This window comes from Stegastes partitus, unplaced genomic scaffold, assembly GCF_000690725.1.
Source record: "Stegastes partitus isolate 25-593 unplaced genomic scaffold, Stegastes_partitus-1.0.2 Scaffold370, whole genome shotgun sequence".
NCBI lineage: Eukaryota > Metazoa > Chordata > Actinopteri > Pomacentridae > Stegastes > Stegastes partitus.
In genome coordinates this window covers 324509-349758 of record NW_007578101.1, presented here as the reverse complement: position 1 = coordinate 349758, position 25250 = coordinate 324509, and the positions used below count along the sequence as shown (strand labels likewise).

General features: G+C 42.3%; 1 protein-coding gene across 1 annotated transcript in view; it reads left to right on the top strand.

Annotated features, from left to right (window-relative positions):
- Positions 1-25250, top strand: part of LOC103359415 (copine-9-like) — a 167763-nt gene that overhangs the window by 117189 nt on the left and 25324 nt on the right. The window contains 9 exon segments of the mRNA XM_008284752.1: positions 7901-7964; positions 10147-10250; positions 11740-11844; positions 13253-13294; positions 17054-17129; positions 17474-17527; positions 17696-17757; positions 19436-19482; positions 20852-21033. Coding sequence (XP_008282974.1) covers positions 7901-7964; positions 10147-10250; positions 11740-11844; positions 13253-13294; positions 17054-17129; positions 17474-17527; positions 17696-17757; positions 19436-19482; positions 20852-21033 — 736 coding nt within the window.

Sequence of the window (25250 nt, the reverse complement as noted above, 5' to 3'; positions counted from 1 at the left end):
TGTGTGTGAGGTTGTGTAACGTGTGTGTGTGGGAGTGGGGACCCACATCAGGCAGTGGAAGATGTGGGAGGTGGACAAGAAACGTGGGAAAACTCCTGCTGAGGGACACACACTCTCTCACACACACCCACACTCGCTTTGATGGCGTCCAGCTCTAAGTTATTTTTCTTCATCTTTACCGTATTGATTTCTTCCATCCTGCTGCGCTTCAGCTCCAGTCAAGTAGGTGCTGCTTCGCCACCGATGAACCTTTTGGATCGGCAGCAGGAATATGAATAAGATCCTCAGTTACCAATCACTGTGTGTGTGTGTGTGTGTGTGTGTGTGTAGGTGTGTGTGTAGTGTGTGTGTGTGTGTGTGTGTAGGTATCCCCACCGTCCCATGTGACCACGCAGAAGTCATTATCAGAGCCGCCTGCAGACGCTCATACATCACTGCTGGGATTCTTCGTTAAAGTGAGGGGGTCAGCGCAGATTGATTAAACAGAAAACCACGCTGAGAGGAAAGTGCAAGTGTAGGAATTAATTGTTGTTTCCAGCGAGGGTGTTTGAGTTTTGCCCGCCCTCATGCAGCTGGAGTTTACGTGACCGTGTTCAGCAAAGGGCCGACACGCCGACTGTGAGGTGAAGCCTTCAAGGACACAGCAAACGGCCTCTCAAGGAGAATGCATGAGGTGTTTGTGAGCCATATTATCATCGAGGTCCCCCCAGCCCTCGGCATAATGGATTGTGTGCATGTGTCGGAGCGGGTTTGTGCCTGTGCGTGTGCGTCGCGGGTGTTTACGGCGACATCCTTGAATCTCAGCTGGCGTTTTAATCTGGATGCAGCATCGGGCGGCCCTCTCCGAACGGCGCCGCTTCAAGTGGATGGAACGAATCGGCGTGTCACGCTGTGAGCTGGAGTGTGACTCGCAGCCACAGGAAATTATCAAGAGGATGATAAAGATTTTTCTCTACTTTCTTTCTGGGCTCAACTCGACTTGCAAACTTTTAATTATGCAGTTTTCCCTCCGTCGGCCTGTAATCCCAAAGACAGCCGAGATGGGTTAGACGCTGAAATGGGAAACGGGCCAAAAACAAAAACCAACTGACAGGTGTGGTTTATAAGATAGTGTCAGCTCAGGAAGTGTTTGGACAGGAACACAGTGTTCATACTTGTGTATCTGACTGTGAGGTTTAATTGAGGAGTTTGAACAAAATCATCATATGAAACATTTATGGCTCAGCTGTAATTGGATAAATGAACATAGTCATAAGAAATACATTCATTTTCAATACTTCCAGTGCTGCCCTGAAACAAGAGGACATCACCAACGATGAGGTTTCCTCCTTTGCAAGGCTTTGCCAGGCCTTCACTGGAGCTCAGTGGTTGTTTGTTGGTTGTTTGTCTTCAGAATGTGAAATGTTTAACTCTTGTGACAGTACAGCCCTCTATACCGGGCTGGCATTACTTAGTGCTGAAGTGTATGAGGAATACACCTTTACTTAGTGTTGAAAGGGTTAATTATGTTGATTTTGGTGCTGGGTTGCTCTTCAAGTCTTTTTTCAGTCATTGTCGATCTGTTTTGTTCAGAACCGTCCAGTTGATTTCGCTGCATTTGGTTGAATCTGAGCAGACAGTAAATCTCTGCACACTTCTGTCAAATAATCAGTATGAAGCAGTGACTCAGTGCAAGTCATGCATGTCCATCCCTTCACACTGCCGGCACCGTCTTCTGTAGATGTTTTGTGCTTTGAGTCGTTCACACTCAATCACAATCTGAACAGCCTCTTCATCCCCGACAAGCTGACAGGCAAGAAGAAAATACGTAGCCAGGAGCACACTGTTGAACCCATCAAATGTTTGGCTTGGTGACAAATGTCTTTAAAAGTCTTTCAGGTGGCAGGAAAACACTCCATCTACAGTCATGCAAACAGCTGTTCATTATGGGTGATGAGATTAGGGTGCATCTCTGATCCAGTGAGCAGCCGTCCTCCAAGTCAGAAGCATCAGACTGATGTACAGATAAGTCGTGTCCCTTCTGGAGCAACGCCAGAAGATATACCAAAGATGATTTGCTTTGATTTTGACATGGAGAGCTCATGGGGGATGCCACTCAAGAGCTCGTAGGTAACTTCTGATAGCTTTTAATTTAGAGTGACAGATGTGGTTTCCAGATTGAAACCAGATGAGTGTACGTGGAGCACACATGGAGCTGATTTCCAAAGCATCCAATTACAAATCTTCTAATCAACTATCATATCGAGCTCCTGCTCCCAGTTCAATGTGTGACAGAAGGACAACTTCATTCTTCAGGTAAATGTGATATCTGCATGCTAAGTAGCACTAAATGCAAACTGTAGCTGAGGCAGAGGAAGTGTTGCAGGTATCTGATAATAAACTAAACATATTGATGTGTTTCTCTTCAGGGGACTATGAATGTGTGTTTGTTCCAGTTTGTCATGTGGATATGAAGACATTTCACTGAATACGTGAGAACTTTGACCTGTTGGGTGAAAGCTGGGTCTGTAAAAAAATACAGGCGTGACTTGATAATCCGACACTAAATGTAATACGTAGGGTTAAGGCTGTTAGGATTGTTGGATTGTCAAGACGGAGGTCCAGATACAAGGAGGGCTCGATGCCTGAAGGCTCATTTGTTGCTGATATTTATTGTTTAAAGTTGTTGTAATAACGAGAGTTTTGTTAGAACACCACGGATTTCATGTGCACGGGCCGTCGGTTAACATCAAAGGTATGTAAATCAGTCGGATTGTTCAGTCAGATAATACGTCGTTATATTTATTTGTGACATAAAATATCGGAGTCAGAATCCAAGGCTGTCGCTATGTTAAGGCTGTTTTTCATGGGTTCTGTTCGTTTTTCCTATAAACCAGTCGGATAGCAGGTTTAGGATTGTTGAGGGTCTGAATGTCAAGTCATGACTGTAAAATAAAAATCTGTATAAAATTCAGTAGTTAGGATGCAGGATGCAGGTGTTGAGAGCAAAAGCAGACCTTATGGGAAGCCTGTTCAAATGCTATTATTCAAGTAGGTACTGAAAGGTAGCAGCAGGCTGAGGTTTATAAAAAATAAAAATAAAATACAACAAAGGAGCAAAAACTTACTCAAGCTCCAACTGAAAATACTGGAACAAAAGCCATGAAGAACAGGTGAGGTACACTGGGGATGAACACAGGTAGCAGTAATGACCTGACAAAGACCAAAAGAGAAGCACAAGACTAAATCCACCGGGGAGGCAAAGGTAGCTGGGAACAGGTGGAAACAGTCAGGAAGAGCAGAACATCTCTGCATTCTACATCACATGGTTTTTCTTTATCCTTTCAGTGTCTATTACAGCTGCTCTTACAAAGTATGCAATGCTGCACGGTAGCATGCACACAGTTTGGACATGTGGTTCTGTCATCGTACTGCGCTTCAGGCAGCAGCTGTCCTGCTCGTGTGTCCATCACAGTCTGTGGTGTGAAATCGTCTGTCAGTTTGCTCACGCTTGTTACTTGAGCAAGACACATGTATGTGAGACACATGTATGTGACATATCTTTGGTTGTGCAGAGGATTGTGGGTCAGAATGGAAAGAAAAGCAAAAGGACCATCTGGTGTTTTTGGCGTTCTGTACTGACAGTTAAACAATGAAAATCATTTTCTGGCCAACTGTACAGTATGGTAGCATAAGTATTGGAACATAACCATAGCCTGTATCAAAGATGGACGTAGCAACCGGCCCTGAAAAATTAAGCCAACCCGGAAGTGTCAGAAACCTGCAGCATCACTACGTCCACTAGCTGCTGGCTCCACAAAGCCCTGGCTCCCATAGACTGGAATTGGAAAAGAAGTGATCACAGATCACCAAATACCGCATTCCTACAGCTCAGGATTGTTTTTATTAGTTTTTATGGTCAAATCCAGAGATCAGGTGGCCAATCTGAAAATAAATCAATACTGAATTTTTAAAACATCGTCAACATGTTGCGGGGCAAGGGGCGTGGCTGGCTTGATTGACAGTCGGCAGCGACCATACAGACGAAGCGAGCAGAAGGCGGTAAATGTGGGCGGGGCAGAGAGGGCCCGCCTCTCAATCCGTCTGACCAATCGCTGCTCCTATGGCTCCGCCCCCCTCCCACGATTTTTGCGTCACTGGCTCCAAAAATCCAAGATGTCAACCAGGAAGTAGCAAAACCCTGGCTTCATGTTCTCAGTGCAGAAACCAACGGGTGACGTCACGGCAGCTACGTCCATCTTTTATACAGTCTATGAACGTAACCAGTCAGAGGCTGGGAACGGACATAGAGAGGAAGAAAAACATGACACAGTGGAAATACTAAGCTTAAAAAAAAATCCACCCAGAACCACAACCAGAACAGTCCAGTAAAAGCAGACGTCTATGGTGAACATGTCGCCATCAAATATATATGTTGAAATCAAAAGTGTCTTTCAGGACTAGTTCATAGGAACATTTTGTGGGGATAATTGTAATTACTGAGCACACAACAACCACGTCAGTCAGCACTGTGGAGCTTCATGTTGAAAACTACTAACAAGGCTGTACTCCATTAGCTTCAGTAGGAGTTGGTTGGTTGATCCACCACCTTGATCTGAAATATCTCCACATCCAAATGACTGTTTGGTCATGAACAAGTACAGGCACACAACTAAATACAGACAATCTCTGCAGCACAATGAACCCTGATGACTCTGATGATGCTCAAACCACTCAGCCAGCACCAACATGAACTTCACATTTCTGGCCTTGAGGGAAACATCTTGACAACGATTGGTTGAGCTGCTGTGACATTTGGTTCACACATTCACGTCGGCCTCGGGATGAAAATGCTAAACTAAGAAGGCGAACATGCAGAACAGTGTGCCTGCTAAACATCTGGATGTTAGCATGTTAGCCACTGTGACCATGTTGTCGTGCTGACATTAGCATGTAGCTCTGAGCAGCACAGATTCAGCCTCAAAGACCTGCTGGCAAAGCTGTGAATCTTTAGTTTTGTTTCACTGAGAATGACCTTTTCACACCTCAAACAAACAAACAAACACAAACAAACACAACACATGTGCTGTTACCATCCAGGCTACACATGATGACTGTACAGCATGTGGATGAAGCACTAAGGGGCTGTAGGGCATCTGGAGCGCCAAATATCTTCAGATTGCAGCAAGTTAAACTCTGCTAGTGCACATTCATGCTTAATTTACATGAATGTGAGCTGTAGTTACATATCATAGTACTGCATGTGTGTCACTGCTCACACTGATCTCAAAAAAACCCAGGGGGAGAAAAAACAAAAAGCACAATGAGAATAACTGGTACTTGTACAATTAACTGACAATCTGTTTTGCTTTCAGTTTGATTTCCTCAGCTCTCATTCTGTCTGTCGCCTGTGCACTATTTCCGTCTCTCCTTGCTTCTCTTATTCTTCTTTTCATGAGCTGAAATCATGCAACTCTGAGAAAAGGGCGACATTTTCCTGCAAGTTAAAAGATTCTCCTGATAGAGAAGAAGTTTTGTCTCAATCCGCACCACAGAATTGACTTCTGCACCTCGACAATGTTCTGTTTCACAACCAAACTTGAGACAAGATAGAAGCTTAGAAGAAGAAGCAAACAGTCCTGAAAGCTCACCTGCCGGTTCGCAGCACATTTATTAGGAAGTAAAGGCAGTTCATGACAAAGCTTCACCTCCAGCAGTTTAAAGGTAGCAGAGAAAACAGCAGAGAGCTCCAGCTGTAGCCGCTGATCTCCCTCTGAGGAATGACTGCAGGTCTCGTTTTCTAATCCAGATCCACTTTCGATACAATTATCAAGATTGTTCCATAATTTATGGCTGAATGAGAAGTCCTGTCTTCCCTGAGAGGAATTAGGAGGCAGGAGCTGGGCTGTGATTAGACGGAACAAACATTTAATCCCCTTTGAATCAGAGCCTGCAGATGAAGGCGATGGAGTCAAATAAACGACACACAAAACTGACATTTTATTTCAGTTTTGGAAAATGAGAAGAACAAATCAGCTGCATAGACACCCAATAAACATCTCACACCTTCAAATTGAAATCAGTGGTTCTAGATTAGATACCAATGATTAGAACCTCGTTAGGCAGTGGCAGGTGGAAATTGTCTTATTTTAACCTCCGATTTTTAGCGTCTTGCCTTTGCTGTCAGATTATGTGCAAAACGATTTGATGCAAAAACAAAAGAACACCCAAAACTTTGTAAAACGCTGCTTCCACAAGCAGACAGTAGAACAAATGTGACTCGTAGTGGAGGCCTGCCAAAGAACATTAGAGTCAAACTACAGGTTTTCACTGAAGAGCAGTTTTTAGAAGACGAGTCTCAGGTCGAGTAAGAAGAAATGTTCTGGTTCAGTGTTGTTTGGTTTCCTGCCCCAAGCGCAGAAATGTGGAACCAAGAACTGCTCCAGATGAAAGGACAAACACATCGAAGCGTTCTGACCTTCTGTTTGTCTGTACCTTCTAAAGTGATTGTTGAGGCTGTTTCATTGCTGATTTGCACGTTATTTTCCTTATTTTACTTAAACGTAACATGTGTGAGCAGCTGGATCCCTTAAATTTCCCAAAGAGGACGAATAAAGTATTCATCTGTCTGTCTTCAGCAAGTTCATCGATTTATTTTCCACCCTTTTAGGGGATTGATGACTGTAATCAATGAAAGCTTAATTTAATCCCTGCATTGTTCAGTCCTCTAACATCAGCAGCTTCTGTTGACTGTCATCATACGTGTGAGCTTCTTTCCTGTTTCATTAAGTTTTGTATTTTTGCAGATGAGACTTTTTAAAACATTTTAAAAAGGTTAGAAATTTAGCCAATATTGCAGAAACAGTTTTTGAACTGGTGAGTTGATCTGCAGCAGGTTTTATGTGCTTTTAAATACGCAGACACTCTTTTGACCAGACAGTGTCCAACCAACTTAAGCTTTATTGAAATGACACGATGCAACAGACGACGGTAAAAAGATGATGAATGAACAGAATGAATGTGGTGCTGGATGCTGATAGGTCAGTCAGACCACAGCCAGGCACCTGAACATCTGCAGCTCCGCCGTTTGTCATCTCAGAAATCATTTCAGACATCCGTTGATGTCCGACAGTGTCCCTCAGAATACCCGCCAACTTCAGTAAAGCCTTTGGAAACAGTGGACAACATCTCACAAGCAGCTTCGACACCTCCATGGTGCAGATTTGTGGCGCTACGTGATGGAGACACGCTGGTTACTGACCTGTGATTTCTGGTCTGTGGCTGCACGCTCCACCTTCCTGTTATCATTTCTAACATAACTGGTTGTTTCATGACATCCATCCTGATGTTGGAAAAACAGATACGTATTATTTGTCAAAAGGAGCAGATGGATTGTGATCACATATTGCAGACTGTGTCTGTATAAACTTCAGCTTTCTCCTGAGTGTTCCACCAACATCCAGCTGTTGAGCAGCTACTGTCTGACTGTTTATTTCTATATTTGTTCATTTTTTGGTGGAAAGAATTCCATTCTTTTCAAGCAGTATTTCATTTCTTAAAGTCAGTATTTCGTTGTGTTGAGGCATCTAATTATCCCAGACCAGTCCCATATACAACTGTCTTTGTTTGTTTTCCTCTCAGCTTAATCAACTTCAGTTCAGAGCGGTTTAATTGGCATGAAAGTTTTGAAGAAATGATGTCAGCAAAGCACCAAAGTACAATCCTTCTAAATATTTGGACAGAACACAATTAATACAACATTAAGAGCGACTTCTCTCACTAGCATTTGTAACTTTGAGGACTCGTTTGCAGTCTGTACAGATGAACTTCAGTGTTCTGTATCGTAGGAATAAGTTCATCTCTGCGTCTTTACATTTGCCGTTAGGGTTAACTTCTCTTTCCCTCTCCTCCTTTCCTTCAGTGGGATTCCTGGGAAGAAGTGTGGAAGCATCGTGTTCACCGCTGAGGAGCTCAGTAACTGCCGGGTCAGTACCAGACCAGAGCCGCACCCACCTGCTGGTCCAGTCTGAGACCAGGGTCAGAAAGTTAAGCGTTCTGCTCCGAATCCTCGACAGCCGCACTCTGTTTCCATTTTTAACTCTGCCAAATGAATTTAAATGACCACACAGGCTTCAGAATAATTTCATCATTTGCATCAGGCAAAGTCGGTTCGTACTTTTCCTTCAAAGTGACGACGAGAGCTGCTCATGAATTATTTATCTGGTTTCATAGTTCACTGTTCTTGCCACGGTGGGTAAATAATCAGACACTCCAATCAAAGAGGGAAGCACACACACTCTCACACACGAACACGCTCACCACGGTATGCACTTTAACATGCAAACACTGGCAATTACATTGGTGCTAATTATGATGTGATTACTGAGGAAGCAGCTTCCTGTAACGTATACACAGAATTAGGTTTCACCTTCTTCACTTCCATATGGATGCATGTGAAGGGGAACGCTCATATAGCTGCCAAGGACTTTGGTACTTTATTCACTTGTACTACCTTTGGTTTGGGAGGAGGCTACAAGATGGATCAGTGGTTGGCATCGTCGCCTCATAGCAAGAAGGTCTCTGGTCGGCGTCCCGGTGAGGACACCCGGGATCTTCCTGCGTGGAGTCTCCATGTTCTCCCCGTGCAGCGTGGGTTCTCTCCGGGTTCTCCGGCTTCCTCCCACAGTCCAGAAACATGCTGAGGTTAATTGGTGATTGTAAATTGTCCGTAGGTGTGAATGTGAGTGTGCTTGGTTGTCTGTCTCTAAGTGTAGCCCTGTGATAGACTGGTTACCTGTCCAGGTGAACCTGCCTTCACCCTGAGTCAGCTGGGATAGACTCCGCCCCCCATGACCCTGGTGAGGATTAAGGTGTAGAGATGATGGATGGATGGTTTGAGAGGCCTGGACATTATCTTGTCTATCTAACATTTTTAACATAATCTGAGAACATGAACGACGTCGTCGGCATCTGCATCATAACTGATGAAGGGAAAACCAGCCAACCGATATACAAGCTGCCCACCTGTTGTGTGGTCCATCAGGAGGACTTCTTCAAGCCCCAACATCAGACTGAAGTTGGTGGAGAGGCTTTAAGCAGTACAATGTCATTGATGCACATTGTTGGCGAACCTGGTGGAGTTAGAGAAGTCTCAGTGTTCAGAACAGCCTGGATACCGAGATCGTCCCAAAGTCCGACCACGAGGACGAGGAGGACACTCACATCCTGATTGTGGAGGGATTCCTGCTTCACACCTACAGATCTCTGATCAATGTGCTGAACAAATGTTAAAACTTATAAAGAAGGCAGAAGAGGAGGTGTTCTAGGAACGACATGGTTCCAGACAGACAGCTCTGTGTTGTTCAACGTATTTATGCAACACAAGAACATGGAGGATCTTTTACCTTAAACCATTATTGATTGAGGTGAGTATTTCTCACATTAATCAAAGGGAGGCACTTCTTCCTACTGCACATATCTAATCCTGAAGTCTTGCATTAAAGCAAAAGCTGCCCTGAGGATTAGAATTTCCTTTAAGCGTTTATCAGAACAGCCTCTATGAACCTGCTTGTGTGTGTTTTTCAATGTTAGTGATTTTTGAACTCTGTAATTTGTCACCAAGTGTAAAGCTAAACTAAAATAAAAGATAAAGGGACCCCAGAGCCTGACAAACCACTGTTTTACCCAACTCATGCTTTAAACTGTTCTAAAAACCCAATAACTCTGTGCAGTAACTGTCCACAGCCTGTTAGAACTGAAAAATAAGTCCTGCAACAATCGACTTTCCATTAAAGTTCTGTTTAGTTTGTGGTGGACCTGGACTGAGTGTTGTTTGTGTTACACTGAGAAGTCCACAACACCCGAGCAGCAGCAGCTCCTCACTCTGTCACACTTTGTCATAAGCAAAATGGTAGTTTCTGATCTTTGTTGTCCTCTGTAGGGGCTGATGCACCATTTATACTTAAAGCTTCATCATAGCACTCATCAGACTGATTCCTTGTTAGCTGAAGCTTAAAATGGCTCATTTTAACCAAGTCCTTTAAACAAGCCGAACAACAGAGTGTATTTGGTGTCTGACAAGATTTAACCCTGAAATAAGACCCAAAGTCCAGTTTAAAGATGTGTAAAAAAGTAATGTAAGGTACCAATGTGTTGTTGTTCTGGCAGGACATCGCCACCATGCAGTTCTGTGCCAACAAGCTGGATAAAAAGGATTTCTTTGGCAAGTCTGACCCTTTCCTTGTCTTCTACCGGAGCAACGAGGACGGGACGTAAGTGTGTGTGTGTGTGTGTGTGTGAGTGTGTGTGTGTGTTTGTACAGCAAAGGATTTACAGTGGCTCTGACAGTCCATCTGTTAGTCCTTCAGCTGAGGTTGGACGAGCTGCTCCTCTGTCACAGCTCCTCCCTTGTTACTGCCGACAAGTGAAAACCTGCCAGCCGGCCCAGAGCTGGTTGTTTTATACTGAAACCACGAAAACAGGCTCTTTCTGGAAATAGAAAGTTATCAGCTGCTGTTTGCAAAGTTTACTTTTGACTTTTTGACCATCAGTTTTTAGCAAAAACGCAGCAAAACAGACGTCTTCTCTGACGGAGATCTGAGAAAACGCTGAGTCATTTTAAATCAGCTGGACCGAGCAGCCTGCATTCGCTCGGTGAAGTTCTGAATCCACGGGGCTGTTCACAGGTAGTCTGGTTCTTTTGACACCTGACATCCTGGATCAACCCTGGAAGGCTGTTGATGAGTTCGACACCTCATGAAAGCAACACGACAGATTGTCCCACCAGTGAGAGTTTGGTTGGATGAGAGCAAACTGACCAATAAGTTGACCTCCTATAATATGATAAACTATCATACACATCTTGTTTTATAAGCTGGTTCTACGTTATTTGCTTTGTTTTTAGATTATTGTTGTCATTTTGAGCTGCATGGTGGCTCAGTGGTTAGCACCGTGGCCTCACAGCTAGAAGGTCTCCAGTCGGCGTCCCGGTGAGGACACCCGGGATCTTCCTGCGTGGAGTCTCCATGTTCTCCCCGTGCAGCGTGGGTTCTCTCCGGGTTCTCCGGCTTCCTCCCACAGTCCAGAAACATGCTGAGGTTAATTGGTGATTGTAAATTGTCCGTAGGTGTGAATGTGAGTGTGCTTGGTTGTCTGTCTCTAAGTGTAGCCCTGTGATAGACTGGTTACCTGTCCAGGTGAACCTGCCTTCACCCTGAGTCAGCTGGGATAGGCTCCGCCCCCCATGACCCTGGTGAGGATGAAGTGATGTATAGATGATGGATGGATGTTGATATTTTGCCTTCGACAGACAGTTGATGTAAAATGTAGGGAAGGAGAGCAGGGACATGATCTACAGTTCACATCAAAACATCTGTTCTTTTACAGTGTTTAACATTAACTTTACACTAATTTTACAGAATTTAAATTATCTTAAAAGGAGAAAAAAGATCACATATAGCTTTCAATATTTTAGACATACAGTTCAGGATCAAACCTTCTGTGGGCTTCAACAGTTTCTGCTGCTTCATGCATTTTATTCAGCTGATTAGTTGTTTTTTAGTAAACCGTCTTTATCGCTTCATCACACAAACATACACATTTTCTTCACAGTGAACTTCACACATTGCATACTGCAGGAAGTGGCGACATATTTCTCATGTTTCCTGACCATCCTGGCTCTCTCTAACCTGTATTTTGTCACCATAAGTTCCTTTCTTTCCTGACTTTCCTCCGTGTTGAGCTGCCTCTTCGTGTTTCCAGCTTCACCATCTGCCACAAGACCGAAGTGATCAAGAACAATCTGAACCCCGTCTGGCAGTCCTTCACCATCCCGGTCCGAGCGCTTTGTAACGGAGACTATGACAGGTGAGGGGACAGAACAGAGCTGGAAAAGTTTGTTCTAACTGCTAATTTTCTCTTTTGCAGAAAAAGTGACAGCGATCACTGAATACATAAGAACAGAGGCAGGATGGAGTCGATGTGAGACTCTGTGGTGGTCAGAATAATGCCAGCAGTCGGCCGTGCAGTCAGTCTCAGGCCAGTGCTGGTGTTATTGAGACTAACATGGGAGCAACGCAGCAGGAAACACACTCATGTGTCTGTGTTATTGCATATATTATAAGTCTAACCTTTAGCTTTATTCATGACTTGGACCTACATCCTTGTGAATACGTATCACCTCAGTAACCTACATGGACGGCGTTCAGTAAAAATACTCAACACTTGGATATAGAGCATAAGAAGAAGAAGCCTGATGAATATTGTGAGCACGTTCTTTGTGCCCTGAATATGACCAGAGCTGCTCAAGTAAACACAGAGACTGAACAGAGAAGCACAGACGTTGGAGTGCAGTGACACGGAGCTGCATGAGAGCAGAAGGTGTTCAGGAGGTGCAGCGCTAACGTCTGTGGATAAACCAAAGAACTGGATGACTCCCAGTCTGCAGGAGCTCGACCGAAAAGGGACGTTTCTGCATGACAGCCATCTAAATCACCAGAAAACTGTGACTGCTACCACTGTGGGGCCTGTGTTTTTAATATTTTAAATATATACTGTCATCTTTAAATTGTCCATAGTTGGTGATAGCTTCTGTTTAGCTTAGAAATAATGCCGTCGCTGTAAGAGGTCACATGTTTGAATCATCTGAGCTTTTTACCTTAACGTACTTGTTCCACCCTGTGGCTTACATCCAGCTGAGCCTACAGGCTGGATCATAACAATACTGTTCATAGTTTATGCCTTCACACATTCTGACCATGCTGTGAAGAATCAGTGCAGATAGTGTCCATACCAAACTTTAAACTACAGATCTATTTAGAATGTCTACAAAGCCGATGTCACGTTAATAAATGTAAATAAAAAATACACATAAAACACGGCCTGCACAGTTTCACAGCTTCAAGATTCCCTGAAACCACAACTGTCCTCGATTTGACCCACACTGGTAGAAATAAATCACATTTAACCCGAAACTACCTCAGTGTGTAAAATGTTTTAGCACAATTAGAAGAAAAAGTTAAATGTATTTTTCATTTTTGTGTCACTTTAGGAGAATTCATCACATTTCAGGCTAGAACACGACGTTTAGGGTGTTTTAACGTACTGGTTACATGATGCTGCAGTACTACTCACTGCTGTTGTATTCTGTATATCGATCTCTGCCAAAGCAAATGTTCAACATCCTTTGAAGAAAAGCTTCTTGTCTCAGCTTCCCTCTCTGTGAATCTCACCTCCATCTGTCTCACCTCCTCTTCTTCATCTCACCTCCTTCCAGAACGGTCAAGGTGGACGTTTACGACTGGGACAGAGACGGGAGGTGAGCTCGCTCGCTCGTTATTTCTTTTCTTCTTTCATTTCATGTTCGGCTCCACATGGACTCCTTCAAATGTCACACCTTATCCTGTCTGGCTCAGAGCGTCTTATGGAAACAGATGGGTGGCTCCGCCCACCGCCACATGCTGGGCCATGAATCACAGTTTGCAGGTGAAAGGTTGCTGCTGAGTGGACAGGAGGTCGGGGTTTAGGAGGCTTCTCCCTCGCTGTAAGAGCCCTGCTCACAGATTTGTGGATTTAATTGGAAAACTCCTGGGATTCATCAGGCTGTTGCTGCTTTATATACATTTCAGCTCCATTTGAAGTCCTTGTGGTATTTCTTATAAATCCTCAGTCCCAGTTTTCTGCTAAGGTAAATGTTTGTCTTCCAGGGTTCCATCAAAGCACATCAGCCTGACGGGCATCTTAATTCACAGTCGGTTCCTTTCCTTACGGTCTGACACTCGATTCTGTTTCGTCTTTCTGGGACATCGATGGAACTGGATGTTTATTTTGACAATGAGCCTTAATCAAAGATTTCAGGCCTTAACTTTAAGATTGTGACAAAAAGAGCTGCTCTGTAATCACAGCGCCGGGGAGGATGTGTCAGTCAGAGAAACGGTATTAAAAGAGCAAAACTTTTTCACACTGCTGCTGGAAATCAGCAGACAAAACAGGACAGATTTAGCAGCGTCAGTAGTTGTATTAGACGACCACTTTGTTGGTAGGAATGTTTTCTGAACAGAAAATATTACAGCTGCCAACAATGTGTCATCGGAGCAGCGCTGCACTGTGACGGGAACAAAGAGAGGACGCTTTGACATGAAGCTGGAAATAAAAAGCAAAGTGGTCCATAGCTAGCAGACTGTGCAGCACAATAGTCTTGGCCTGTGCATTTACAGCCTCAGTGGGCCTCAGTCTGATTTTATAACATCAGATGAATCAATAATTAAGTAATGAAGTGTTCTGAACCAGCGGTGCCCCCAGCGGACTCCATCCAGAGGTTTCACTGAGTCCCACAGCAAGTGAAAGCAGCATCAGAAGATGTGCCAGCTTTGTGTAGCATCAGCGAGCTGGCTGTGAAGCCGTCCAGCGCTACAGGAAGCACACACACACCTTTCATGTAGCTTTGCTCTAATTTTTGCATCTATTACAAACTGAAATGTCCATTTAAATACAAAGTTGTGATGAAGACAGAGGCTATAAAGGATCAGACTAATGAGATGCAAGAAGTGTGAATGTAATCCAAACTTTGGAGGAGCTTGGTTTGTTGCTGCCGGCTGTTTGTAGAGTCTTTCCAGTGAGGATCCAAGCATCCAAGCTGAATCCAAATCTGAACTTGGTTTTGCTCAATGAGGTCAACATTTTGATTTGATGAAACATGCAGTTTACTCGTATTTACCTTTACAGATGTTTACGCTCATCAAGTTGTGGATCATTTAGCTCATGAAAAGGTTTAGAACATGATGTTTTCCTCTAAAATCCAAGTTCATGTGAGAAATACTAAAATAAATTAATTGCTAACGTCAAAACATGTCATCGATTTAGTGGTAAAATCAATTTTTTAAAATCGAGTTGGCATAAAAACGTGACCTGATACAGAAACGCAGACGTCATGTTTGGATTCAGGGCTGCAAAAATGTCCTAAACCAGTTTTAAAAATCCTAGATACCTTCAAAAAAGTATTGTTTTGTAACCCAGTGTTATAAGTGATCCCTGACATGGAGACAGGATTGAACAGCATATCACTGTTTTTTCAGTCCTGGTTTATAAATTGAAGTTAAATCATCAGTCATGAGCTTCATCACAGCTGGATGTTGTTTTACTGCAGAAGTCTGATCCGTTTATTTTCATGTCACACACATACTAAAACAGAGAACTCCACCTTCACAAACCTTCAGAAAAGCCACTTCTCCATCGTCTACCTGAGACATCATCAGTCAAACTTCAGTTATCTCTGTTTTTGTCATTCGTACTGAGTCAGATCCACTCATCTTCAGTTTGATTTCATCTCAAGCAAACAACAAAAAAATAAGTTTTCTGAAAATCTACAAAAATGCCGTTTTTTGTTTTTGCAAATGAGCTCTTTATGAGGGAGATGTTTCTGCTGAGCTGTTAAACCACAGCAGCAGGAAGCCAAATAACAACAACACTACGTTTTATTCTACCATCAGTGGCTGCAGTAAATGATCACCTCACATTGTTTCCTTTAACCTTAAACTACATGAACAAACACTGCAGTCTGTCTGAAACATGCTCTGCTTGTGTTTCTCCTGCTTTCCTTTTCCTGTTTTGGCTGAAATGTCTCCTGTGTTTTCTCTTTTGTGATTTTTTCCCCCGGTTATATTTTGTCCTCCTTATTTCCCTGCTGGGAGACGAGCTCGTTGTTGGCTCCTTAAGGATTCTCCTCTAAATACCAGTATTACAGAGGCAGCGGCGGTGTCACGCACAGCTTCAGGTGGTGATATATTGAGACGTGGAGATGATCTAGGGGCATGCAGAGAGATGATATTTACCAGTCCAATGTGGCTGGAGGGGATATTTTCTTGTTTACATGAAAAACGATGTGCTGAACTCGCTCCTCTGAGGCCTTCTCTCAAGAGAAAGAAAGATTTAATGGCCATATTTCCGTTGTGACAATGATGAAGTGCGGCGGCCATGCCCTGGGAAAGTAATGAAATTACATGCAAATTAAAATGTTGCTTTGTTATGAATTAGACAGGCTGCCGTTCGATTAATAGATGACCTCAGTCAACTAGTATTTACATTATATTTAGTCTTCAGTTGATTATGTCACAATCTGAGAGACACACAGTTAGTCCTCATCCAAAACAGAAACCTGGATTATAACATGAGAGACATGCTGACATCCTGCTTTAAGGTCGAATAAATTATCTGCATACATTTTAACCCAAAGACCTCTTTGATTTTAATTAACAAGAGGAATGGAATCATAATTGTGTTTATTTTTATGCAATGGCAGCACTCCCTGAATTATTCCCTTTAAATTTCACGGTATTTACTTTAAATTTTCACAAAAAAAAATGTCCATAAATGTCGTTCTAACAGCTGTACGATGGTACCACCGTAGTGCTCGCCAACGTCTTCACTGACTGTGACGTGCCTGTCCAGCTTCCCACTGCGTTGATCATTTAACTGTCTTTAATTACACTTATAGAACAGATACAGCCACACAGGTCAGACATCGAAAGTTGAAGCTGCACTAATCAATGTTTTTATATCAACACTGGATGAAATGACGATGTGAAATGTAAAAGGAGTCACTAATAAACCCGGCTTAGCATCGGCTGTAACGGCTAACAGCTTCACCGTTTTGATTCAGTCTCACAGCTCTCATGAACCCAAACCTGTCTCTACAGAGTTCAGTTCCTCCACAACTGAGCTGCATTTTCATTTAAGTTTTGAAAAAGAAAACATCATTTCCTTTTAAAGATTTTCTGTAGAAAAGGCTTCCAGTTGGAAAGACCCACAAAGACTGAAGGAGAAGGAAGCGCTGGACCCTCGCCTCGGAGGCTTGTGTCCATGTAGGGCCAATGTTCTTAGATTTAAATCTTGTTTTCCACCACTAATCAGACTCTTTCTGCCCTGTGTAACTAAAGGATGCTGGTTTCTTTTTGTTGCATGAAGCCAATCGACTGATCAACACCATGAGCTGCACCGAAGCTGTGCAAACGACTAAATATCAGACAGAAGATGATGATGCAAGCGTGCCGCTCTAACAGTTTCCATTTCTTTCTTCTAGTCATGACTTCATCGGAGAGTTCACCACCAGCTACAGAGAACTATCCAGAGGCCAAAGCCAGTTTAACGTCTACGAGGTAAAATACAGCAAAAAGAAATGTTAAAAAAAAAAGTTGAACAGCTTGGATCTGCAAATAATTAATATGGAATCATCAAAGATTGTCTCCCAAACTTTACTTTTCTGAGCGCGTAGGGAATATCAAAATTTAACAATGTTTTGGGAACTTGGAGCCACATCAATAGTTCCTTGACAGTCTTATATATTATTCATTTAAGTAATATTTCTTGTGTTATGAATTCCTGCTTTCGTCTGAGGACAATATGTTATCGACGTCCACCCACAGGAGCTCAGGAACGTACCGAGAGGCTCAGACATGGTTGTTAAAAACACTCACTTCTTGTTTTCTATCTTGTGGTTAAGGTTCTGAATCCCAAAAAGAAAGGCAAGAAGAAGAAATACGTGAATTCAGGGACGGTAAGACGCGTCTCAGTGTTTGATCAGCAGCCGTCACATGTTTCATGACTCACAGCAGAACAGTAAAGCGACGGTGTTGCTACGAGCCTCCATGTGATCCACCGTTTCTCTTCTTTTGTTGTTGTTGTTTTTTTATTTTCCTTTATTCACCGTTTGGACATCTTCAAGGTGACTCTGCTGTCGTTCAAAGTGGAGTCAGAATGCACGTTTGTGGACTTCATCAGAGGAGGGTAAGTGCTCAGCAGTGTGTTGTTGTCGCCGACTGGGGCTTTAAATTGACTGTAAAAATCAATGCATGCAATAAATAGATACACGACTTATATTCTGAAACTTGGTGTTTAAACTGCATCGTCTGGGGGAAGTCATTAAGGTCCATCTGCAGTCATTAATTATTTATCCCCTAAAAGCTCGTCTCTGCACATTAAATTACACCTTTGTAGAAGTTTTTCTTTCTTTCTTTCTTGGAAATCAGTTCCTTCCTTCAGAAAACTGGCTTCAGGCCGATTTATGGTTTTGCAGAAAAATCTCCAAGTTTATAAAATGAGGTTTCAAACTTGTGAACATGTGCTTTCTGCTCTGAAATGCTGGACTAACAGCTTCCACACCAGCTCAAAAGAACCATATAAATAGGGTTTTTTTATTTCTTTTTTCGCCGTTGTACATTTTATTCAAAAAATAAAGTTAAGTCATAAAACAAAACAATCTGAATTCACAATTCTCAGAAAATTTCTCAAGCTGACTCCTTAAAATTGGGAAACTGAGTCATGATGTCAAAACATTTGATGAGCTGATGTTTATTTTGTCTTTTTTTTGTCTCTATCACACAAAAAGGGGCAAATTCAACATCATGGCATCCTGGAAGCTTCACAGATGGTCCAGTAAATAACAACAACACAAGTTATTGTTCAAGCAGATTATTGCCATAAGAAGTTTTACTGGTTGTGTGAGACGGCATCAACCCTTACAGCAAAGGCAAAATCCAACATGACGTAGCTCCTGTAGGGTTTAGGATCAGGTGAGATGAAGCTGTTGGAGTCCTCACAGGGAGGAGGTCGGGGTGGATGGATGGGAGAACAGCTCATTATCTCTTTTAAACTGACAGTCAGTTGTTGCTGTTTTAAGCATTAAAACTCATTCAAATGTAAAGAAAAAAAAATGTTTGTTAAACTAGATTCCACTTCAGCTAATTGTTGCTGGTATGTTTTTACTAAATTGAGGGTAAAAAGCCTGAAACATGTCAGTGTCATAAGCAAAGGTGTGACAGGTTCTAACATCAGACTTCTGCTGATATTTATTAGTTACATCAAACTTCAAAGATATTAATGGCTGCTGCCTTTTTTGCTTTTATATGTTTTGTGTTTTGTGTGTATTCATGTATTTATTTTGAAAGCATTTCAGAGCCTGGAGAGCATTCTGTAGTTATGGAGGAAGTTCTTGTTTTTGTGTGTTTGAAAAGCATTTCAGCTTTCATGTTGGTAAATAGAAGCTCCAGAAATGATCAGATGGTTAACTGAAGTCGACAGAAATGTGAAAAATATTAATAACTGAACCATTTCAGACACAGAGAGCAGTTGTGAGCGTCTGTAAGTTGATCTGAAAGCTTTTTTTTTATTCTGTTCTGAAATCAGTGGCTGCCTGCAAAGCAAGACACGCGTTCAAAACTCTAACCCATGCCTTCAGTTTGTCTCCCCAAAGCGTGCACACTTTAATGCTGAACATCAGCACAGGACAGTAAACAATGTGAAAGCGCTGCTAGTGGCCGTGTGTTGTTAGATCTCCGGCCTCGTGCTTTATGAATGACAGCAGTGAGCAGTGATGAGTTTCTGAGTCCAGCCTGAACAGCTGTAAACGTGTTGCAGCTCCAACGTCTCCGCTCTGATCATACTGATGTGCTCAATCTCTCACCAGGACGCAACTCAACTTCACCGTGGCCATAGACTTCACAGCATCCAACGGTAAGAAAGCATTTCATCTTCACACGTCTGCTGCTCAGTGAAATGTTTTACCTGTAACTTCTCTTTATTGTCAGCTTTTACTTTTACTTTCTGTTCTCCTCTCTGGGGCTGAGGAAGGAAAGTGCTTTGTCATATTTTAACAACATGCCATTGACGCATAATACGATTAGTTGTTGGTTTTAGCCGAGTGGGATCGTGTGTTGTTCGGTTCCCCACGAGTCATCAGAATAAAGGCACTCAGTTTGCAAAACCTTTGCAGTTTTTAAACATTTGAACGCAGTGTGCACGTCTGTGTCACGTGGCAGTCAATGAAAAGAAGAAGAAATGTGTCCTTTGTCCCAAACTAAGTGTTTTTTTAAAGCACATAATATCAATGGTGACAAATATTTTATTGGTTGTGGCTGAAAGCTGATGCTGTAGCTATCAGCCCCTTAATGCAGATTTTAGTTAGTTTGAAATACTGTAATCGAGTTACCTTCACTGGTAACAGCAAAGTGATGGTAAAGAACAGTAATCGATAATGTATGCAGGACGTACCAGAGATATAATTAAACAAGAAAGTGACTTTTGTCAAAGTAACTGAACCAGAATTAGCTTCAAGGTCATGAAGCTAAAACAGAGAAAGTCCATACATCAGTGTTTTTATTTTAGCAAGCTTGTTAATGAGGTTGTTAACAGCAAAGAACAATCCTACTAATGATGCACAATATTATTATATTTAATACTATATCCATCACATATGCCATTTATACCATCATGTGTGGTTTTATTTTTGATATTTTAAGTACATTTGATAATATTTCACTCACACATGCTGGTCTTTAGCCAATATTGGAGTATTTTAAATGCTTTAATTTCACTAAAAGATCAGAGGACTTCTTACACCATCACTTCAATGCAATGGCTGGTGGACATTAGCTGTCTTTGGAACCCTGTAGCTCCGACATATTCAACAGTAGAGACTTCATTTAAGGTTTAAACAGGTCACAAGGCTTTGAATGGGATTGATTTGAATCTGTGTTTTGATAGCTTTTACTGTTTTTATGTGGTTGCAGATTAAGTTTTTTTGAAAATCTAGAATATTTCATCTCATTGGGTGACATCAAACAGGATTCTAAATTATGACCAGAAAAAAAATTATGAAAAAAGTCAAGTTAAGCTTCTGTCCTTCTTAGAACTTCTGCTGTACATGAACGCTTCTGTTTGTTTTTGTTCATAAATCACTGGTTCTTTTAGTGCTGGAGGTGGTAATTGGCCTCCTGCGCAACTGTCTTCACTCCTGCAATCATCATCACCATCATCACCATCATCATCATAATCATATTAATCACGGCCTAAATAAGTGTACCTTAATTGCATGCCTTGGTAGGTAACCCGTCCCAGCCCACGTCCCTGCACTACATGAGTCCGTACCAGATGAATGCGTACGCCATGGCCCTGAAGGCTGTTGGGGAGATCGTTCAGGACTACGACAGCGACAAACTCTTCCCAGCGTACGGCTTCGGAGCTAAACTTCCCCCAGACGGCAAGATCTCCCACGCCTTCCCACTGGTAAGAGACGCTGATGGAGAGAGAGGCCTGGGTTCAAACCAGAATGACAAGTGCAGAGCTGTGGGTTTGGGGTGTGCAGACCATGCAGTCATTAAGATATTCACTCGTATTTCAACAACTGAGCCAGTCACAGTGACGCACGGCAACATGGGATAAACTAATGGACACACAGGAAACTGTCTTGTGCAGACTCTGGTGCTGGGATGGTTCATAACAACCAACACATCTTATATCTGCAGCAGGTAGAAATGAATGATAAAGATATCGATTAAGCCATTTATGCCACATTATTTTGAGGTATTTCAGTTTTATTTCTTGGGTCCATCACAAAGAGTCACATCATACTGTAATGCCATGATATGAAAGGAGCATTTGCACCATAATGCATTTCAAGGGTACAACAAGAAACCTCTGTTATCCTGAGAACAAGATGAGATCAAGTTTGTTGTCTGTGAGGATTCTCAGTCATCCAGGTCGTGGTTATTCTGGTAGTTTAATCGTAGCAGCTGGATTTCCTTGAGTTTCTTGAAGACGTTCCACCTCTCATCCAAGAGGCTTCATCAAGGGATCCTTAAGGCTCCTTCAGGATCTCAGGATGTGGAACTCCCAACTAGTCAGTCAGAGCTGATGAAGCCTCCTGGATGAAGGTGGAACGTCTTCAAGGAACTCAAGCAGGTCCAGTTTCTACGATTAAACTATGAGAACAAGTTTGTTGTTTGTTCCTACGAGGATACATCTTTGGTGATAAATGATCAAAATGGCAGCAGTTTGAAAACAATAGATCTGATTCCTAGATGTCCATCCTCAGCTGAGAGCTTCAGCTTGTGCCCTTTGAAGGAACCATTCAAATACAACTGCATGGCATTATGGGATATTCTTTTTTGGACTCAGTACTAACACTACTGAAGAGGTGCTTCCTTTTTTGAACTCAGGAGTAACAGAAACTTCAGTTAGTCATGTGTTCCGCTCTACATTTGGCGATATGTTAGAAACAAGTTTGTCAAGTTGATTTTTTAGAAGGTTTTTTTTTTTTTTTGTGGCTGACATGTGTTAGCTCGGAGTAAATTACTGCTGGGATGTGAAATGTGTCCATCTGTCAGATGGTCTTGCTGGCTGCTGATGGATAGCCAGCTTCCATTCTGGACTATTTTCAAGACTGACTTGGGCCAAAAACCACTCCGTCTACGGGATGAGTTGTTGGGGCGTAAACCATGTGGGTGTAAATACCCCAAACAGGGAGTCCTCCAGGTCCAGTCAAACATATGGATCTACCACTTGATGCTTTCCTCTGCTCCCTTTGCCCGTCTTTCTCTAAATATTGCTGTGATCATTAATCTCAGAAAACACCAAACACTTTGCTGGTCATTGGCAGATTTAATATGTAGACACAGGACATCTCTGCAAACGGGAACAAACGTAACTCCTCTTTCCTCCAAAGAAGAAGAACAATGACAACTTATTTATAGATTGACAGTGAACACAAACTCTTTTCCTACTGGCTCATTGTAAATAGGTTGTAAGTTAAAACCTTATCGTGTGGTTTTCCACACCGTGTTAAAGTCCTACAATCTTTAGACAGAACCTCTTCCTATAGACGAGACTAAAGCATCTCTCTAAAAGGACCTGTAGCCTCAGTAACATTCGACAAAGTTGACCAAGGAGCATCTTCAGACTGAAACTTCAAAACTGACCGAACCTGAGAACTTATGTGTCCCTTAATGTGAGGCACATCTCCATTATTAGAAGCAACAATCAACCTGTGATTTCACCTTCACACTCTTTTCACTGTTGCTGTCAGATAAAGGTGTCATGGCCACCTTAAAAAGACACAAACTACAACCAACTGATGCTGATTCACTACAAAGAAGCTCCAGTCAGTTAGAATGAGGTGCAGAAATGACCTGATGTGCAGAAGGAGACCCAACATGACTGCAGCTATATGTTTATCTGCTGAAACGTTTGCCTTTAAGCCATCACATTTACATGTTTCTGTGGTCTGGAGTCATTCTACTGTTTCTTCAAGGACACAAGGAGGTTATTTCACAAAGCTATGACTCATGTGTGATTAGTAATCATTCAACTTAACATCAATTAACATTCTAATTAGACAGATGCTGCATCTGTCGACGCTAAATTAGCCCTTACAATGTCCTGGATAACACACACCAGCTCAACCAGGGACAGCTTAAGTCAATAAACATAAAAGTTGTGTAATCCCAGAAGCTGTAGGCATTGTGGAGTCATCTTGTGAAGTAGCTGACTGAGGCAGAGAAAAGGAACAAAAGGTGGGAGAAGAAAACACTGAATCACGCCGAGAGAAAAGAAGTTCATGTGTTTGATGGTCGGGGAGTGATGGACAAAGAATAGAGAGCAGGCAGCATTTGGAGGAAGCTCTACTTCGCTCAGTGCTGTCAGCCAATGGGATGGCAACAATAGCAATTAGCGAAGCGGCAGAACGAGAAAATAATGACTTATCCTTGGATTCCAGACGACTGTCTCCTTGGACGGTTGCTTTAGAAGAAGCGATGAGAAAAGTGGGTGGGAGATAAACATGAAAGAGGCGAGTCGTATATTTGGTGCTGTTCCAAGGCTGCAAGAGAAAATTAGCAGGAGTTTGTTTAAGAAGATGATAATATGTCCAGATCGTTTGTCTTTGGGTCTAAATATCTCGATGACACGTCTCAGGTCTTCATTAGTGGACGCGAGAAATTTCTTACAAAAGTTTCTCTGACCTGAAACTGTCATTTCCAGTCAGGTTTATTAAATCCCATGATCCTCCAGTCAGGAGTCAGCGTTGGACGACTGTCAGCACCTCGCGAGTCGAGATTCATCAATTTGCATAACTTTTTTTCTCATTTCCAAGCAGCAACTCAATCATCTTTCCCAATTAGAGTTCACCTCAGCGTGACAAATCCCAGAGCTGCGTCATGCTAAGGCAACTCTAATTAGGAATCTATTGTTTGGGAGCTGCTGCAAGCACAATCTGGAGTTCATCAAATGTAAAGTTTTACTGTTTGGTTTCATAATTTATGGCTCGTGTTGGGCGGATCCTGAGTGTAGTGAGATAGCAGTCACAAGCAGCAGCACAAAGAGTCTTTATTTACTACAAGAATGAGAAAATACAAACCAGGGATGCCCAGAAGGAAGACGCTGGCAGAGACGCTGAGAGAGAGATTTCCCATATAGAATATTCTTATTGTTCACAAAGCCCCTTTAATTAGATGCGTCTCTGGTTTATGTAAAGGTCAGAATAATTAATTAACCAGCAGCAAGTGTATGTATTAACTTCTAAAGAACATATGCAATTTTAAACAGCTCACACTCGCAATAAATGAATATGAGCGTACCTTGAAGGGCCTCCACTTCACAAGGACACCAGATCAAATATTTGTCTTTCATGAGTGGTGTTTGACACCGATCAGCTCTGTGCTGCTACCACACTGCTTTTCTCTGTTTAATTAACGAACACTAATCTCCTGAATCTGTTTTTGATACTTTACAGAAACCTGTATTACTACACAAAAACTCCCGTCTCAGAGGAAATAATTAAAAGCCATCGTGGAGAATTAAGAGCCTCAGAGTGTTTGTGTGAACTTGGCTTTGAAAAGAGGAGATGATTAGCCACCAGAAGACATGTTGGCGTTTTAGTGATGTTTCACCATCAGTTGGTGTCTTCTGGATGTGGCCACGTACAGTCTAAGTGGTTTCAGTGGATGGAGGCGTCCGTGTTGATATATCGACTGAATGGTTTTCTACTTTCTAAACTATGCAAATAGATCCAACCTTTACCACAACAGAGCCACCAAGGGCCTCCTCTGTGTCTCTATATCACTAATTATTTGTACGTTTTGAGCATGAACTGCCTCCACAGTGGAAATTAACCCAACGTTGCATATTTAAACATGACAACATGTGCAGTAAAAACCTAATAAATGAGCAGGAGCTGCTCATGTGGACAGTGCTGCGATAAACTCCAGGGACAGAGTTATTTATATCATAGAAAAACATTATTACTGCTTCATTATAAAATGCATAATGGATGATTTTTTGCATACTAAGCAAAACATCTATATATATATGTTGTATGTCAAGTTCAGAATGTAAATCTAATCTCTTAAATCCTCCTGAACAGGTGACATGACACTATGACTAGTTTCTTCTCTTATCAAATCAAATCAGGTTTATTGTCATTCTGCTGTAGTTCAGTCAAGATGAGA